The 20,306-nt window shown below is 33.0% G+C and overlaps 1 protein-coding gene across 3 annotated transcripts in view; it reads right to left on the bottom strand.

Moving 5' to 3' along the window:
* The window catches only part of LOC143059801 (epidermal growth factor receptor-like), a 95,936-nt gene that overhangs the window by 7,452 nt on the left and 68,178 nt on the right, over positions 1-20,306 (bottom strand). For 2 of the 3 annotated variants that reach the window (XM_076233361.1, XM_076233362.1), the window contains exons 14-27: positions 19,926-20,180; positions 19,329-19,462; positions 18,783-18,945; positions 17,894-18,007; positions 17,083-17,367; positions 16,645-16,708; positions 15,005-15,096; positions 13,215-13,290; positions 11,528-11,674; positions 11,219-11,316; positions 10,673-10,774; positions 2,742-2,906; positions 1,692-1,899; positions 979-1,152 (exon numbers count right to left, since the gene is read on the bottom strand). In XM_076233361.1, the coding sequence (XP_076089476.1) occupies positions 979-1,152; positions 1,692-1,899; positions 2,742-2,906; positions 10,673-10,774; positions 11,219-11,316; positions 11,528-11,674; positions 13,215-13,290; positions 15,005-15,096; positions 16,645-16,708; positions 17,083-17,367; positions 17,894-18,007; positions 18,783-18,945; positions 19,329-19,462; positions 19,926-20,180 (2,077 nt within the window). The remainder of the gene's footprint in view (positions 1-978; positions 1,153-1,691; positions 1,900-2,741; positions 2,907-10,672; positions 10,775-11,218; positions 11,317-11,527; positions 11,675-13,214; positions 13,291-15,004; positions 15,097-16,644; positions 16,709-17,082; positions 17,368-17,893; positions 18,008-18,782; positions 18,946-19,328; positions 19,463-19,925; positions 20,181-20,306) is intronic. The other variant, XM_076233363.1, reaches the window with a different exon arrangement.

Genomic DNA, 20,306 nt, shown 5'->3' on the forward strand with positions numbered 1-20,306 from the left:
TGTTAATTGAAAATGTTTGTTGTGAATGTGTAATGGCTGACAAATCAAACACACGCACATCTTTACCATTGCTCTGAATTGTTTTTTTTTTCTTTGGTTGACAGGACTCTTATCGTGAGGCCATTTGAGACTAACAAACTATTTTAATACCATCATACGGCTCAGAGTCTTCTTAAATAGTCACTGTCTACATTTTTTTTAACAAAGTCAGTGTAAACAAACTGCCATACAACAAGGGAGACAATCAGAAACATCCATCGATACATTATTTTCTTTTTTTGTGTTTATATATATTATAATAATACTCAAATTGACAACAACACTTCGAATGGTCTGCAATTTTATTTGCTATGGTCTACATGTTGGAAGAGAAGCCTTGCGAAGTGGTAGGAACCATGGGAAGTTCGTCCAATTAGATACCAAGCCTGTTTTCTTAATTTTCTTAATTTTCTATATTTATCTTATCTATTTATAACTCTGTATTGCTACTTTCACTTTTGATTGTTCTCTCACCATGACGACGTCAAATTGCACCACTTTGAGTACTTCAGGGATTAATATCTGTATAAAAATTGTCCTGATGAAGCCTGCCTTGCAGGCGAAACATGTAGACCATAGCAAATAAAATTGCAGACCATTCGAAGTGTTGTTGTCAATTTGAGTATTATTTTAATGTTGCATTTATTTGCATAATTTGACAACCCTGCATACCAAGGTATCCACTTCAGGGACTCTAACGAAATGATTCACACAGGCGTTGGTTCACCACATGGAGTTTAATATATATTATAAGTATACCAAATCTAACATTCAAATTAGTTAACAAAAAGACATTGGTAAGTATCAAGCTCATAGTGATGTGTTTTATTTGTATATTGCGTAAAGGTGGCTTCAACAATGTTATTTGCAGATTTGTGATAGAAATGTGATTCTTTCTAAAGTGTGTGTTTCCTAATCTGTCACAGAGGCTGTGTTTACCTGGGTCTTCCAGAAGGTCCATATATTTCCGTGGATGACTTGACTTTGGTTGTAGGTAATCATCTTCATCAACAGGAAGTCGTATCTTGACATCACCATTTTTGTGACGTTCATACTGACCTAATGATTTGGTGGGGTACTTTCTCTGTGGTGTCAGGATCTGTTCGGTATCCTCTACAAAAATCACATGATGGCTGTTATCACCCGTATTTTTAACTATTAAGAAATCATGATTTATTCTATGATGAACACATAGAAGACTTCTTTTGTTATATCTAGCTGTAAAAGGATTGTTCCACTAAAACACTGTGAAGACAATATTGAAATAAGGACAGCATCCACAACAAAAAATAAGGATCCTTGGAGACCTTCTCTGTTTTGTCTTTTTTTCTCCAAAATTTAGTAAAAAATTGACTGCCATAATCATAATTTGTACTTATATTTTCTAATTTTAGTAATGATGACCACTATATTTTGTTAACCACAAGTCTTAAATGGACATCATACTTATGAGTATATAAACATTTTGTTTTAACAAATTTGAGCAGCAATTGGCACTTTGAGTAGTTTCCTAGAATGTTTGCAATGACCAAACATTTGATGTTGGTTAGGGTCATCAAACAACATTCTGAAGATAGTAATATATGTTTTATTACATATTCTCAACAAGAGGATATGCAAGGAATACAAATGTCTTTGGCAGTAATTCTTACCATTGTCTTGTAAAACTTGAACGGGATCAGAACTGTATCTACTATTGATACTATCACCTCTTCCTCGAGGGGACATTTCTCTTTGTTGTCTGGCATTCAGGGCAGAATCGAGATGAGCGTAACGTTTTTCCCGAAATGGAGGTCCACCATAGTGTCTGTTTTTATTGTCAAACATCTTTGTTCCTTCTGGTAACTCAAGTAATGGTGCCTTATAAATAAATTGTCATAGTTAATGTATATGAAGATAAACTAAATGCATCATCCAGGGTGTAAAAGTATTTAACAAACACACTAGAAACTTATAATGTGTTGGACCATTCTTTTTTAACCCTGTAATTAAAAGTTGAAAGGTTGAGTGCTAATTAACAACTTCTATGATTGTGTATGTGTGTGACACCACCAAAATTCAGACTTTATTTGTGTTTTGTGGTCATAAGCATTGTGTATTAGTTTTATAAAATTTGGTTGTGATAAACTAAAGTTAAAGAACAGAAATAAAAAAATCAGCAATTTTTACATTTGTAAAGGGGCATAACTCTTCAACAGTAAGCCACCAAATTTCTAACTTTATCTGTATTTTGTTGTAACAGGCATTGTATATAAGTTTCATAACTTTTGGTTGAGGAAATCTAAAGTTAGAGAAAGGAAACGAAAAATTCTGCCATTAAATTTTTTCATTAGTGAAGGAGCATAACTCTAGAACGGTTAAAGTGACACCACCAAAATTCAAACTTGATCTGTGTTTAGTGGTTCGAAGCATTTGATAAATAAGCTTCATAGAATTTGGTTGAGGCAAACAAAAGTCAGAGACGGAAACCAACTTTGAGTGGTACTTAAATATTTTTCCAAACTTGAAATTCATGTAACATTGTAAATACTTTATTCTTGTAATTTTTCATTAATAAATACTGTTTAAACTAAGAACAAACAAGGGTAAAACTTGATGTCCCTCCCCTACAGCACCTCAGATTCATGTGATATTAGTAGACATACCTACTTGATGCCCCTCCGCTACAGCGCCTCAGATTCATGTGATATTAGTAGTCATACCTTGATTGATACGGGAGAGACTGGAGCCTCAGCTTCATGTGATTGTGGTTGTAAGTAATCGTCTGCTTCCATGAGTTCTTCTGGTCCGTCTGCTGCAACACTCAAACTTCTGGCAAGGTCATTCTTATCATATGAATGACTTGGTAATCTCATCAATTTGTCTCCCTGTAATAAATCATACATAGAACTTATATATTTGTAATGCTTCACATATTATCACATGTATTTTCTAATTTTCAATGTATTGTCTTTGAATATTGGATAAATCCTCCTTTTTAAATATTTTGACTTAAAAGGTAGATATCATATATATTAAACATTCAGTATTACAAAATAGTCAGATAAGCTTAGCTTGCTGACAGAAACAGATTTGAAGAATACCAAGATGGTTCTTTTCATTATTAAGAATTCAAACAGGTCTCAGGGTGTGATAGCATATTTGAACATCTAATGATAATTTATTGCAAAACTTCACCGAAAAACCATTATTAGTTGTAAATACAGGAACAATATAACATATAATATTGAAGGGATATTTTGATATTTAAAGGCAAATCAGGAACAAAATAACTTTTAGCTGCTTTGATAAGAGTCAATGATGAAACCATTAAATCAAGTGAATCTACAGTACCTTAACACTAAAAAATAATAGGAAATCAATAAAAAATAGAATGGAGGTAAAACGAAATAAAAAGATATAGAATAAAAAAGATGAATGCTCAAACTCATGCATAATTGAAAAAAAAAGATCATATCTAGAACCAAGACAAAATTTATATTGGTTACATAAAATATTTAGGTATATGATGGGGTCTATTGTTTTCTAACCAATAAGTCTACATACACTGTTTTATAAGTAACAAAATCCAAATTTTACTGAATTGTTTTGTGCAAGAGGAAAGTATAGTTGTGAAATACCATTGAATGTATATACATGTACATGAACATTTATTCTGTCATCCAAATCATGAAATGTAGGACTTAGTGACAAAACTTATTTACAATGTATCAATATAGAAATGTATAATACTGAAGAAAGTAATATTTATTGATATACATAGTTCTAGTGATAAATCATCATGGATTCCAAAAATGGAAACATATGACATGACAAAGTCACTCAAGCTTGACCTTAGGTTAAGGTGACTTAATTGATAATGGTAAATCATTTTTTATTGCGTTCCACATAAGAAATCAAGTACTAAAATCTTCAGCGAAACCTGTAACTTTTTTTAACTGGGATATGGAGTTTTAACACCAAGCTGAAAAGGGCGGCTATCAGATAACAGATATCTAAATTCACACCAGGGCAATTAAATGCCACTGCAAATTGTCCACTCACATGGGATTGGGGTACTTCTAAACCGAGGAATGATTGAAATGATGTAAATTAACATTCTAAAATAAGATAAAACTACATAGGTAATAAAGGAACACACAACAAACTGATACAATACAAACAAGAGGCTATTTGGGAATTCGCAACCTATGTCACAAAAAAATTAAATCTAAGCAAACAAAAATACAACTTATCACATGTCTGTCCAAATCAAATGAATAAAAGAAAAATAAGAAGTCTAATAACTAATACAAAGTCAGTCAACTGATGTTTTCAGAATGAGAAAATTTCATAAATCCAAAAATGGGTTGATATAAATAGGACATATAATAGTGTACACCCAAGATCTAACTGCTGACTTGCGACATGTATTTAATGAATATTGCCAAGTTAAGTGTATTAAGCTTTCAAAAGTTAAATATTACTAAATTATATGACTTTTTGGTTGATAGTTATTTCTTAACTTTGTGGGTTCTAACACTGATGGGTGTATAAGGTGAGCTGTTAACAGATTTGCAGTAGCTATAGAAGCAGATTTTGTCTACTTCAAGGAAGATTGTCAAGTAAGATGACAATTTATGTCATATGCTGTGAAACGAAAAAAATGTAAAAATTTCCATTGCTGCTGTACCTTTTACCTATTAACCTGGTGACCTTTTTATTCAATACACAACAGTGAGGAGAGGATACCTATGTATAAATCTTGGATGTACAATTGATAAACATGCATATCATTGTCCTTGTTTGTCAACATTTAACTCCCTGTACAACTTTATAATGCAACCAAAAATGATTCAAAATTTGCAAACTAATGTAAATAATAAAATATCCCATGAAAAGCATAATTTGTACACATGAAGTGAAATGTTGAGAGGACAACATCAGTATATATACAATGATGTTACCTGGTGATGATGGTGTTGTACCTATGATAATAATAATAATCTATCTAGTAATACAGAACTCTCGTTCACCAGGACTGCTTCAAAAAGGAGCTTAAAATCAAAAGCATATTGAACTGGATATGAAAAGGGAGATACACTATCTGTGGGATAATTAAAGGGAGATAACAGTCACTATCTGTGGGATGATAATAAAAGGGAGATAACAGTCACTATCTGTGGGATAATTAAAGGGAGATAACAGTCACTATGTGTGGGATGATTAAAGGGAGATAACAGTCACTATCTGTGGTATAATTAAAGGGAGATAAAAGTCACTATCTGTTGGATAATTTAAGGGAGATAACAGTCACTATGTGTGGGATGATTAAAGGGAGATAACAGTCCATATCTGTGGGATGATTAAAGGGAGATAACAGTCCATATGTGTGGGATAATTAAAGGGAGATAACAGTCACTATCTGTGGGATGATTAAAGGGAGAAAACAGTCACTAGCTGTGGGATAATTAAAGGGAGATAACAGTCACTATCTGTTGGATAATTTAAGGGAGATAACAGTCACTATGTGTGGGATGATTAAAGGGAGATAACAGTCCATATCTGTGGGATAATTAAAGGGAGATAACAGTCACTATCTGTGGTAAAATTAAAGAGAGATAAAAGTCACTATCTGTGGATTGATAATTTAAGGGAGATAACAGTCCATATCTGTGGGATGATTAAAGGGAGATAACAGTCACTATCTGTGGATTGATAATTAAAGGGAGATAACAGTCACTATCTATGGATTGATAATTAAAGGGAGATAACAGTCACTACCTGTGGGATAATTAAAGGGAGATAACAGTCACTATCTGTGGTAAAATTAAAGGGAGATAACAGTCACTATCTGTGGGATAATTAAAGGGAGATAACAGTCCATATGTGTGGGATGATTAAAGGGAGATAACAGTCCATATGTGTGGGATGATTAAAGGGAGAAAACAGTCACTAGCTGTGGGATAATTAAAGGGAGAAAACAGTCACTAGCTGTGGGATGATAATTAAAGGGAGATAACAGTCACTATCTGTGTGATAATAAAAGGGAGATTTACTGTCAGTGGGATAATTAAAAGGAATCAACAGTTACTATCTGTGGGATAATTAAATGGAGATAAAAGTCACTATCTGTGGTATAATTAAAGGGAGATAACAGTCACTATCTGTTGGATAATTTAAAGGAGATAACAGTCCATATGTGTGGGATGATTAAAGGGAGATAACAGTCACTATCTGTGGCAAAATTAAATGGAGATAAAAGTCACAATCTGTTGGATAATTAAAGGGAGATAACAGTCACTATCTGTGGGATGATTAAAGGGAGATAACAGTCACTATGTGTGGGATAATTAAAGGGAGATTACAGTCACTATCTGTGGTATAATTAAAGGGAGATAAAAGTCACTATCTGTTGGATAATTAAAGGGAGATAACAGTCACTATCTGTGGTATAATTAAAGGGAGATAACAGTCACTATCTGTGGGATAATTAAAGGGAGATAACAGTCACTATGTGTGGGATGATTAAAGGGAGATAACAGTCACTATCTGTGGTAAAATTAAAGGGAGATAAAAGTCACTATCTGTGGATTGATAATTAAAGGGAGATAACAGTCACTATCTGTGGATTGATAATTAAAGGGAGATAACAGTCACTATCTGTGGGATAATTAAAGGGGATAACAGTCACTACCTGTGGGATAATTAAAGGGAGATAACAGTCACTATCTGTTGGATAATTTAAGGGAGATAACAGTCACTATGTGTGGGATGATTAAAGGGAGATAACAGTCCATATCTGTGGGATGATTAAAGGGAGATAACAGTCACTATCTGTGGTAAAATTAAAGAGAGATAAAAGTCACTATCTGTGGATTGATAATTTAAGGGAGATAACAGTCCATATCTGTGGGATGATTAAAAGGAGATAACAGTCACTATCTGTGGATTGATAATTAAAGGGAGATAACAGTCACTATCTATGGATTGATAATTAAAGGGAGATAACAGTCACTACCTGTGGGATAATTAAAGGGAGATAACAGTCACTATCTGTGGTAAAATTAAAGGGAGATAACAGTCACTATCTGTGGGATAATTAAAGGGAGATAACAGTCCATATGTGTGGGATGATTAAAGGGAGATAACAGTCCATATGTGTGGGATGATTAAAGGGAGAAAACAGTCACTAGCTGTGGGATAATTAAAGGGAGAAAACAGTCACTAGCTGTGGGATGATAATTAAAGGGAGATAACAGTCACTATCTGTGTGATAATAAAAGGGAGATTTACTGTTAGTGGGATAATTAAAAGGAATCAACAGTTACTATCTGTGGGATAATTAAATGGAGATAAAAGTCACTATCTGTGGTATAATTAAAGGGAGATAACAGTCACTATCTGTTGGATAATTTAAAGGAGATAACAGTCCATATGTGTGGGATGATTAAAGGGAGATAACAGTCACTATCTGTGGCAAAATTAAATGGAGATAAAAGTCACTATCTGTTGGATAATTAAAGGGAGATAACAGTCACTATCTGTGGGATGATTAAAGGGAGATAACAGTCACTATGTGTGGGATAATTAAAGGGAGATAACAGTCACTATCTGTGGTATAATTAAAGGGAGATAACAGTCACTATCTGTGGGATAATTAAAGGGAGATAACAGTCACTATGTGTGGGATGATTAAAGGGAGATAACAGTCACTATCTGTGGTAAAATTAAAGGGAGATAAAAGTCACTATCTGTGGATTGATAATTAAAGGGAGATAACAGTCACTATCTGTGGATTGATGATTAAAGGGAGATAACAGTCCATATGTGTGGGATGATTAAAGGGAGAAAACAGTCACTAGCTGTGGGATAATTAAAGGGAGAAAACAGTCACTAGCTGTGGGATGATAATTAAAGGGAGATAACAGTCACTATCTGTGTGATAATAAAAGGGAGATTTACTGTTAGTGGGATAATTAAAAGGAATCAACAGTTACTATCTGTGGGATAATTAAATGGAGATAAAAGTCACTATCTGTGGTATAATTAAAGGGAGATAACAGTCACTATCTGTTGGATAATTTAAAGGAGATAACAGTCCATATGTGTGGGATGATTAAAGGGAGATAACAGTCACTATCTGTGGCAAAATTAAATGGAGATAAAAGTCACTATCTGTTGGATAATTAAAGGGAGATAACAGTCACTATCTGTGGGATGATTAAAGGGAGATAACAGTCACTATGTGTGGGATAATTAAAGGGAGATAACAGTCACTATCTGTGGTATAATTAAAGGGAGATAAAAGTCACTATCTGTTGGATAATTAAAGGGAGATAACAGTCACTATCTGTGGTATAATTAAAGGGAGATAACAGTCACTATCTGTGGGATAATTAAAGGGAGATAACAGTCACTATCTGTGGGATGATTAAAGGGAGATAACAGTCACTATCTGTGGTAAAATTAAAGGGAGATAAAAGTCACTATCTGTGGATTGATAATTAAAGGGAGATAACAGTCACTATCTGTGGATTGATAATTAAAGGGAGATAACAGTCACTATCTGTGGGATAATTAAAGGGAGATAACAGTCACTACCTGTGGGATAATTAAAGGGAGATAACAGTCACTACCTGTGGGATAATTAAAGGGAGATAACAGTCACTATCTGTGGTAAAATTAAAGGGAGATAACAGTCACTATCTGTTGGATAATTTAAGGGAGATAACAGTCCATATCTATGGGATAATTAAAGGGAGATAAAAGTCACTATCTGTGGATTGATAATTAAAGGGAGATAACAGTCACTATCTGTGGATTGATAATTAAAGGGAGATAACAGTCACTATCTGTGGGATAATTAAAGGGAGATAACAGTCACTACCTGTGGGATAATTAAAGGGAGATAACAGTCACTACCTGTGGGATAATTAAAAGGAGATAACAGTCACTATCTGTGGTAAAATTAAAGGGAGATAACAGTCACTATCTGTTGGATAATTTAAGGGAGATAACAGTCCATATCTATGGGATAATTAAAGGGAGATAACAGTCACTATCTGTGGGATAATTAAAGGGAGATAACAGTCACTATGTGTGGGATAATTAAAGGGAGATAACAGTCACTATCTGTGGTATAATTAAAGGGAGATAAAAGTCACTATCTGTTGGATAATTTAAGGGAGATAACAGTCACTATCTGTGGGATGATTAAAGGGAGATAACAGTCACTATCTGTTGGATAATTTAAGGGAGATAACAGTCACTATCTGTGGGATAATTAAAGGGAGATAACAGTCACTATCTGTGGGATGATTAAAGGGAGATAACAGTCACTATCTGTGGGATGATTAAAGGGAGATAACAGTCACTATCTGTTGGATAATTTAAGGGAGATAACAGTCACTATCTGTGGGATGATTAAAGGGAGATAACAGTCACTATCTGTTGGATAATTTAAGGGAGATAACAGTCCATATCTGTGGGATGATTAAAGGGAGATAAAAGTCACTATCTGTGGATTGATAATTAAAGGGAGATAACAGTCACTATCTTTGGGATGATTAAAGGGAGATAACAGTCACTATCTGTGGATTGATAATTAAAGGGAGATAACAGTCACTATCTGTGGGATAATTAAAGGGAGATAACAGTCACTATCTGTGGGATGATTAAAGGGAGATAACAGTCACTATCTGTGGGATGATAATTAAAGGGAGATAACAGTCACTATATGTGGGATGATTAAAGGGAGATAACAGTCACTATCTGTGGGATAATTAAAGGGAGATAAGTCACTAGTATCTGTGGGATATTTATAGGCAAATTTACTAAATGTATCTGTTGGATATGTAAGGCATATCCACAAACAGAATACACTCTATTGTAACTTTAATGTCAGTTTTTCTGACTTTTGTGATTATTTGGATTTTTTTTTAAGATAAAGTTACTTCCTAATTGGACATTCTAGTTGTCTAACTGGTTTCTGTTTAGCAGTTTTAGAGGATTTGTATGCATACATGTACATATAGTTGAAATCAACAAATAAATAAAAATATTCTATCTGGACTTGAAGTTTTTGAAATAAAGACCACCAAACCATTTTCTGAGGACAAACTGTTATGACAATAATAGTCTTTTTATTACAACATATAACATTTAATTTGTCCATATATAATCACTAACAATTAAACTTATAATTCCTTCACCAATGGTCTAGTAGAAGTTTGGTGTACAGTAAAACCTCAGTGTAATGTTATATAGGGATTCTGTCAGGCAAAAAGTCAATTATTCTTACAGAGAGAGGATGAGGGACTTTTTTCAGAGATATTACAAGGATTTGAGTGGGAACTTACAAAGGTTTTACTGCACTTAAGGTTTTTGCATCACAAGCTAACATTAAGTTTTATTTACTGATTTTAACAAAATTCAAGAAAATAAATTGTACTTATAAAATCTTTTTTGATTGTTCAGCAAAAAAACTTCTACTATACATAATATATACTTGTTACTAGCAGAATTAAAAATAGACATGCTGTTATATTCATACAATGTTTTTTATTGACTACACAGACAGAGCACACATAAAACATAGTCATGCCCAAGATAACAGGGCATGCATGACTCATGCCTGGGGCATTCTGTATACCTCTGTCTGATCTGCTTCGACACCCGAATCTATTTCATTAGTAAAAGCGAGTAAAGGTGCATTTTTTTCAGGTTCATCTGGGATTTTCTTGTTGACATCTCCCTAATGTTGTAAAGCAAGAAATTGTGATGAATGTTTGGAATGTGCAGAGAAAGCAATAATTTATCCCCTTTAACCCTAGTAACCTCTAGCTAAATATAAATGTCAACTATTGTCCCTGTAGACATACAAGATTTAAGGTAATTCAGTCAGAACTAAGGTTTTAATTCCTATCTATTTCTTCCTAATTCAAATATTCTGAAGGATTTTTTTTTCTCAACAATATGAACTTGTTAAAAGTGTAATTATAAATATAAAAATTTGATACATATTAATTTCTGAATCCAAGTTTTTTTCATGATCTAAAAAAACAAATTAAAATGACTTTTGTCCGACTAAAATTTTCCAAAAGATTAACTTGTATCACATAGAATGTGATGGACTGATACAAAAGTGACTAAAAGAAAATAAACATAATAAGTGTGTGATGAATGCTGCTGTATTTACCTGTATTACAAGGTATCTACCAGGATCTCTTGCCATCTTGGCAAACTCGTCTGCAAGTTCTATAAAACTTGGTCGACTTTCAGCATCCAACATCCAACCTAAAATACAATTAACAATTATATTCAAGGCTTTTAGCACAGTATGATTGTTTTTAAAAATCCAAAGTCATAAGTTTTTTTGGGGAATTAAGGGTGTACTCAAACCGTTTAAGCTGATTAGTTTCTTGACAGTGTGTTGTTTATTGTATTGTTGTTGTCTTTGTTCATGCTTATAATTTTTATCCTTATTATACATTACATGTAAACTCACATTTGATCATAATCATATAGACATCAATAGTACAGATATTTGGTTGTGGAAGTCTTTCTCCCTTCTCTAAGATTTCTGGTACATTTCGAGCTCTCACATGTTCATATGGTTTCTGTCCATATGTAAATAATTCCCAAATTGTCACTCCTAGAATATAAAAGAGCATTACCATAAAAAATCTGAGTTAAAAAAAATAAATGAAAAGCTAAAGAACATTTTAAAATAGTCTGAGACACAACAGTTGGACAGTTGAATGGATAAGATTGTAGATAGACTTAACCAACCTTATCCGCAGCACAGACAGACTAATTACAGTTGGACAGTTGAATGGATAAGATTGTAGATAGACTTAACCAACCTTATCCGCAGCACAGACAGACTAATTACAGTTGGACAGTTGAATGGATAAGATTGTAGATAGACTTAACCAACCTTATCCGCAGCACAGACAGACTAATTACAGTTGGACAGTTGAATGGATAAGATTGTAGATAGACTTAACCAACCTTATCCGCAGCACAGACAGACTAATTACAGTTGGACAGTTGAATGGATAAGATTGTAGATAGACTTAACCAACCTTATCCGCAGCACAGACAGACTAATTACAGTTGGACAGTTGAATGGATAAGATTGTAGATAGACTTAACCAACCTTATCCGCAGCACAGACAGACTAATTACAGTTGGACAGTTGAATGGATAAGATTGTAGATAGACTTAACCAACCTTATCCGCAGCACAGACAGACTAATTACAGTTGGACAGTTGAATGGATAAGATTGTAGATAGACTTAACCAACCTTATCCGCAGCACAGACAGACTAATTACAGTTGGACAGTTGAATGGATAAGATTGTAGATAGACTTAACCAACCTTATCCGCAGCACAGACAGACTAATTACAGTTGGACAGTTGAATGGATAAGATTGTAGATAGACTTAACCAACCTTATCCGCAGCACAGACAGACTAATTACAGTTGGACAGTTGAATGGATAAGATTGTAGATAGACTTAACCAACCTTATCCACAGTACAGACAGACTAATTACAGTTGGACAGTTGAATGGATAAGATTGTAGATAGACTTAACCAACCTTATCCACAGTACAGACAGACTAATTACAGTTGGACAGTTGAATGGATAAGATTGTAGATAGACTTAACCAACCTTATCCGCAGCACAGACAGACTAATTACAGTTGGACAGTTGAATGGATAAGATTGTAGATAGACTTAACCAACCTTATCCGCAGCACAGACAGACTAATTACAGTTGGACAGTTGAATGGATAAGATTGTAGATAGACTTAACCAACCTTATCCGCAGCACAGACAGACTAATTAACAGGTAAAAACTGATAGTGATTCATATAAATATACCCTTGACTTTCATTATATAAATGCATATGTAAACACATTAAAGGACATAGTTAGCCTATCCAAGAGTTCTTTCAATGAAAAATCAAGGCATAAAAATACAAAAAATCTACCAAGCTATTCCTTTGTATATGCAGCCTGTTTAAAGAAAATAAAATATATCCTTTTCTGCTATTTCTAACATGTTAGATTTTTCATGAAATATTGATAACAAATAAATTTTCTTAAACAATGTTAACTTTTAAATGGTGATATAACATTAGTTAGCTAGATTTTCATTGAAATGATTATGATAAATTAACATACCATAACTCCAGACATCACTTTTATGTGTAAATACTCTGTGTTGTATACATTCTAGTGCTAACCATTTGATGGGCATCTGAAAATAAAAAGTTGAAGTGTGATCTCTTGCTCTCCATGGATATAAGTATTCTGTTAAGGGAAGTTGGGGAGCAATTGGTTTGAAAATACATTACGCAGTATAGCAGGCTCGCATGAAGCCCTAATAACCAATTTCAGGATGCTATCATTAAACAAAGTTTGCTTCATAGGGTTTACTTCATACTTTACATTTGATCTTCTAAGGTGTTTTATCTATTTAAATTAACACTAAATTTATTTGATTGTTACTGGATTTGAGAATTGCAACAATTATTTTTCAACTCTTGTCTCCAGTAGTCTTCATCATGTTTATGGATTACCAAGTAAAACTATTGTGGACATTTATGAAACTTTCATTAAGTGATTTACTTTTCAAACATGTTCAGTTACATGAAAAACAACATGCAATTTGCATAGAATTAAAAACTTAGAATTTAACCCTGTATATTTAGAGAATAATTGGTCATTCCATTTATCTCAAAATCATATTTTCTGATTAGAAAAGGGGAAAATAGTAATTTTGGGTGTTAGAAGATCTCTCATCCTACACTGATTTAACATATGTTATGAAACAAGGGAGATAATTAGACATTTTGGTTTGCTTAGTAACTTTTTATGTAAAAATAATTGCTTACTAAATACTGATTCCTAAATTTTAGGCTTTCTTTGTACTTTTTCTTGAAATAGGGTAGATAATTTTCCACTTCCATTGTCATATGACGGATGAGAACAGACTGATTCCACAAATATATAATTTTACTAAGGCTATTTTTGCTAACACTTGGTCACTTAAGATCAACCTTCACTGAGGTCATATGTCTTCTAATCTAATGCTTTAAAAGACGTTATGGTATCATGGTACACTGTACAAAGTTATAAGTCACTGATTGCTTTATAATCAATAAATCATAAATTCTTACCATTCAAAGGGCAATAACTAATGACTATTTTACCTTTCCTCCACCAGCTACATTATAACTATTCAAAGGGCAATAACTAATGACTATTTTACCTTTCCTCCACCAGCTACATTATAACCATTCAAAGGGCAATAACTAATGACTCTTTTACCTTTCCTCCACCAGCTACATTATAACCATTCAAAGGGCAATAACTAATGACTATTTTACCTTTCCTCCACCAGCTACATTATAACCATTCAAAGGGCAATAACTAATGACTCTTTTACCTTTCCTCCACCAGCTACATTATAACCATTCAAAGGGCAATAACTCTTTTACCTTTCCTCCACCAGCTACATTATAACCATTCAAAGGGCAATAACTAATGACTCTTTTACCTTTCCTCCACCAGCTACATTATAACCATTCAAAGGGCAATAACTAATGACTATTTTACCTTTCCTCCACCAGCTACATTATAACCATTCAAAGGGCAATAACTAATGACTCTTTTACCTTTCCTCCACCAGCTACATTATAACCATTCAAAGGGCAATAACTAATGACTATTTTACCTTTCCTCCACCAGCTACATTATAACCATTCAAAGGGCAATAACTAATGACTCTTTTACCTTCCTCCACCAGCTACATTATAACCATTCAAAGGGCAATAAATAATGACTCTTTTACCTTTCCTCCACCAGCTACATTATAACCATTCAAAGGGCAATAACTAATGACTCTTTTACCTTTCCTCCACCAGCTACATTATAACCATTCAAAGGGCAATAACTAATGACTATTTTACCTTTCCTCCACCAGCTACATATTCATCTTCATTGTAGTCCAGAAGTTTAGCAAGACCAAAATCTGTTATCTTTATTTGACCTGGACTTTGAACTGAAAAATATTATAAAATATCTGCATTATCAACATAATTTCTAACAAAAGAATAATATGTTTTTTTATACCTGTAGGAACTAGTTTGTTTTAAATATGTATTCCAACCATCTATGTTCTTTTTTACTCAGAGTTGATGGTGTTACATCTTAAACTGTCTATCAAATCATTTGCCCTAAACATATGTTATTTCCTCTAAATTTATCCAACAGTGTGATTGTTTTATGTTCATGTTTTATTTCTTTGATGTGAAAAACTTGTAACTTTAGATTTGACAAAGATGTCAGTTTTTTAGGCATATAATGTCACCTTTTTTTTTACATGTATCTATTTCTTATAAGCAAACTAGTTCTTAGTGTTCAATAAAAATATTTATGAATCTTTGTAATATGAGGCAGGCATTACCTGTAAATGGGGACGAAGTCTGTATGAATTATTTTTTTGTAACTTAAATATTTGTTAAGAAAAAGAAACGGAAATACCAAAAGTTTCCGATTTTGGTTCTGTTGCTAGGGATTTTAGTCGTGACTTTATTTAAGTTATGACGTCATATGCAATGTAAACAAAGAAACGTTATCATCAGGTAACGTTTTTTCATATCAAGGAATTAATAAAAATGAAATTGGTATTGAGTTCTTTCCTATTTTATATTAGACTGATAAATATATATTTTACTCAAAGTTTCATACAAACGAGACCTGAAAAAGGAAGTACATTGTAGATTTCTGTGCAGATGCGGGAATACAAAACATGACATCAAAAAAATTGAACGATTTTGAGTTCATTAGTACAATGAAAATTTTGTGAAAATTCCAGATTTTTTTTTTTTCATTATTGATTTTTCTACTGTTATTGGGGACTTTGTCCCCATAATATATGAGCTGCATTAAATAGAAATTAACCTTCTGCTTATACACATACACATTGCTAATACTTTGATTGAACATTCAAATACCAAATTAAGATGAATGTTTGTCTGTTTTGTGGGTTCTTGTATTGCCTCAATTTTCAAACAGTTACACACTTTGAATAAAGATTTTTTAAACCAGTAATGTTAACAGATATTAGGATATTCATTTCATAAGGTTGATTTCTATCCATACACTGACTATATCTTTTTCATTTCCTTTTATTATATCAAGTGCAATAAAAATAAGATAGGATTAGTCTATGTTCTGTATAGCCTTAATCTGAAGTCTGTGATTGAGACATATCCTTACCTAGTACATTTCTGAAGTCTGTGATTGAGACATATCCTTACCTAGTACATTTCTGAAGTCTGTGATTGAGACATATCCTTACCTAGTACATTTCTGAAGACTGTGATTGAGACATATCCTTACCTAGTACATTTCTGAAGTCAGTGATTGAGACATATCCTTACCTAGTACATTTCTGAAGTCAGTGATTGAGACATATCCTTACCTAGTACATTTCTGAAGTCTGTGATTGAGACATATCCTTACCTAGTACATTTCTGAAGTCTGTGATTGAGACATATCCTTACCTAGTACATTTCTGAAGTCTGTGATTGAGACATATCCTTACCTAGTACATTTCTGGCTGCTAGATCTCTGTGTACAATTCCACGTTCTTCTAAATATGCCATACCCTTTAAAACAAATTTATTCACATTTTAAATAATAGAATACAAATTATACATAATCAGAAACAAAATATACACAGCTTAAAATCATTCTTATTCCATTGTTTAATAAGTACTAAAGTTTTGTGCTTTCAATATTTAATCACCTATGATATTTGGTATGACACATCCATGGAGATAATTTGGTTCAATCTTAATTCAAATCATCAAATAACTGACCCACCTCAAGTGGTTCCCTATAAAGTAACATAATAACAAACTAATACATTGTTGAGGCTTCCTACACCACAGGATGCCTCAGTCTCATCAACTCAATCTCCTCTAGGCAAGACAAAAATGTATCAACCAATTTCTTGTTAACATCCATTTACAGAACTTACCCTTGCTATTTGTGTGGCCCAGTTCAACAGCACTTTAGAACCCACATTCTCTTTGTGTTTCCTAACATAGTCCAGTAAACAGCCAAGTGGCATTAACTGTGTAATTAACATCATTTGTGCAGTCATACAGACAGCTAGAATCCTGATACAACAGACATTGTCCACACTGGACATCACTCGTGCCTCTTCTAGTAATTCTTTATTCAGATTGGGTGAGGTACCTTCCTGTAGTACTTTAATGGCTACTGGTATCTTTACATTTTCATTGTCTGGTATCCAGAATCCCTGAAAATACATATAATTTAGTTCAACGACTTTCATCAATAATGGCTAATTTGAATCATTTAACTTCTAGATGATTTAAGTATTTATGATGCAACCCAGATTAAAATATTTATCAAAATATGTTTGACTCTAGGCTCCTATGACCCTGAATTACTCACCTGGTAATAGTATGCCAGACTGATTTCTATTTTCACCTTTTTTGCAGTCACCATGGGAACATTTTTTCTGGAAACAAATTTTCTTTTCAAAAATTCAGGTTTTAAAATTTTTTTCAAAGTGAAATAAAGACCCTTTTTTTTCAAACCTAGATCAAACTGTACCCCTGTTTTAGAAGTGACCTGTCATTCAAAGCAAAGCAGTTAATAAAATTGATATTCTGGTATGATTGTTTCTCATTTCCTTATTGCTTATGGTGTCTTAGATATCACCTGCAGATCCTCTTATAATTAACAGTAGTCAAATTTAAAATTGACAATTTCATAGTATTTTTGAGTTCCATAATATTGTACTAAATAAGATATATTACCTTATATACTGTACCAAATGCACCAGATCCAATGATACCTCCTCTTCTTAACTCTGATTCCTTAATCAATCTTAAACTTGACATATCGGGTTTAGCATCTGTGGGGGTGATAGGCTGAAATTCAAAATAAATCTTTCAATTTACTAAGCCCATTGGCATTTTATTATAAATATTTGATGTAGACTTTTTAAATAAACCATTATAGAAATAGGTTCCACTACTCCACTGTTTCTACTACCCTACTGATTTGAATATAATAACAAACAAAGCATTGAAGTAGAATTATATTTAATTTGTAAAGAAATTATATCTTGATATAAAATTAAATTGTGTTTTTCCTCATAAAAGAGGATAGAATTTATTTGTTAGCCTCATGTTTCTACCCGTTTCTCAGTCTAGTTTTAATAAATTTTATATTCCAAGAATGTAAGGTTATTCCAATCTTGCAGCTATTGGGTTGTTATTGGGTATATAATTCTATAATGAGTCTTTTAAATTCTACGCAGTTGAACTATGTTAGCAATTTCTATAAAACTTTATGGCCCTCAGCCTTGCTTCAGTCAATAAACTGTAGTATGGTATATGCAGGGGATATGTTGTAAATGTCAAGGCAACTGAAAAGGGGGTGTAATAAGCATTTGTTTATATGCTTGTTTCACTTCTATCCAACATCTATTGTCCTTCCAAATCATTTTATATGACTATGTGTGATATAAGATCAATATTTCTGTAATGAATGGATATTTATACATTCATTCAATTTAAATTAACACTTTCTTGCATTTTTACAATATCAGAAAATTAAAAACTGCCATGTTTTTTGGGACCAATTGCAATCTCAATTGACCTTTCCAGCATTTCATCACTTTTCAAGAGCTATAAAATATACCTCATCCTCATATCCTGTCATTCTAGCAGTCAGAATAGCTGTCTTCTCCTGTGACTTAGCTCTCTGTTTCCAGTAATAGGCAAACAGGACCAGCAGGACAGCAACCAGTAATATTCCTCCTACTGTAGGTACTGCTATAGCCAATATCTTCTTCTTCTCCGCACTTAAAAGATAAAAACAAAGGTTAAACATGGGTAACACTTCTTCATTTTAGTTTATGGAAAGACAGAAACAACAACACAAGTGGTAAGTAATGACAGAAATCATGAGAAAAAAATTTTAAACAATTAGTAGGAAAATATCTTAAGCTGGTATTTTTTATCCCGTTATTAAAAAAATAGGACGTTGAAGTTTAATGGATGAAACTTAACTTGATGGACAGAAATGAAAACAACAATAGAACCAATAACAGACGAATATAAATTTCATTCTAGATGCTATTTCATTTATGCATATTCATACATGACTTGAATGAATTTCTATTTAAAACTTTAAAAAAAGATCTATGAATGAAAAAAAGGAAGACTGTGTGCAAGAGATACATACTCTCTGTCTGCATTTAATCTAGCCTGTACTCTTGGATGAGAAGCACCAGCACATACAATCAATCCTTCATCATTAACATCTTCTGATTCAACATGGTGACTTTTATCATCTGGACATTTTTCTGTACAATTAAACTGAAATCAAGCAATATATTTTTAATTCACAGATCATAGTCTTAGCTGCACAGGCTACTAAATATGTAATATGAAAAATCTCTTAAAAGTTAAGATAGTCATTAAGGCTGATCCAAGAATTCAGAATTTCCAGTTCTTACTTTGTTCGGATTACAATGAATGACCAACAAGCAAAATAATATTTCACCTATTTTTACTGTTTGCAATTATGAGAGTTGTCCATCTTCACCTACTGTGATGATCAGAGTTGTCCATCTTCACCTACTGTGATGATCAGACTTGTACATATGATTTGTGTCATCTGTACTTATTGTTTGTGATTAGCAGTTATGTATGTGATGTTTTTCATATGTAATTATTGTTTGTACAAATGTATTATAATACATGTGCCACTCACCAGTGGTGCTTTCATTTATGTGCTTGATTATCAAAATTACATAGCTATTTTGTTATTTGTACTTACTCTGTGTAGATTATCTGTGTCATCCCAGTAAACTTTGAAGTTTTTACAAGAATTACAATCAGCAGCTGTTGGTCCATAGCAGCTGTCTCTACACTGTTCATGACATCCCTGACAGATGTTGTTAGTGTCAGGATAGAAGATGGGATAACATTTGTCTACACAGTAGTCAAACTGCTTTAGATATTTACATGTTATACAGTGGGCAGATCCAGAGCCAGTACAGTCAGTACACATCTCATGGCATCTTTTACATACCTAAAATAAAACAACATGCTGAAACCTCTCACCTGCTTTACTCAATATATTTGAATATGATGTTGATAAAAAACAATTGTACATATGATAGAACTCACAAGACCAGCCACAAATGTGCCAGGTAAT

The sequence above is a fragment of the Mytilus galloprovincialis genome, chromosome 14, assembly GCF_965363235.1.
Source record: "Mytilus galloprovincialis chromosome 14, xbMytGall1.hap1.1, whole genome shotgun sequence".
NCBI classification, from domain to species: domain Eukaryota; kingdom Metazoa; phylum Mollusca; class Bivalvia; order Mytilida; family Mytilidae; genus Mytilus; species Mytilus galloprovincialis.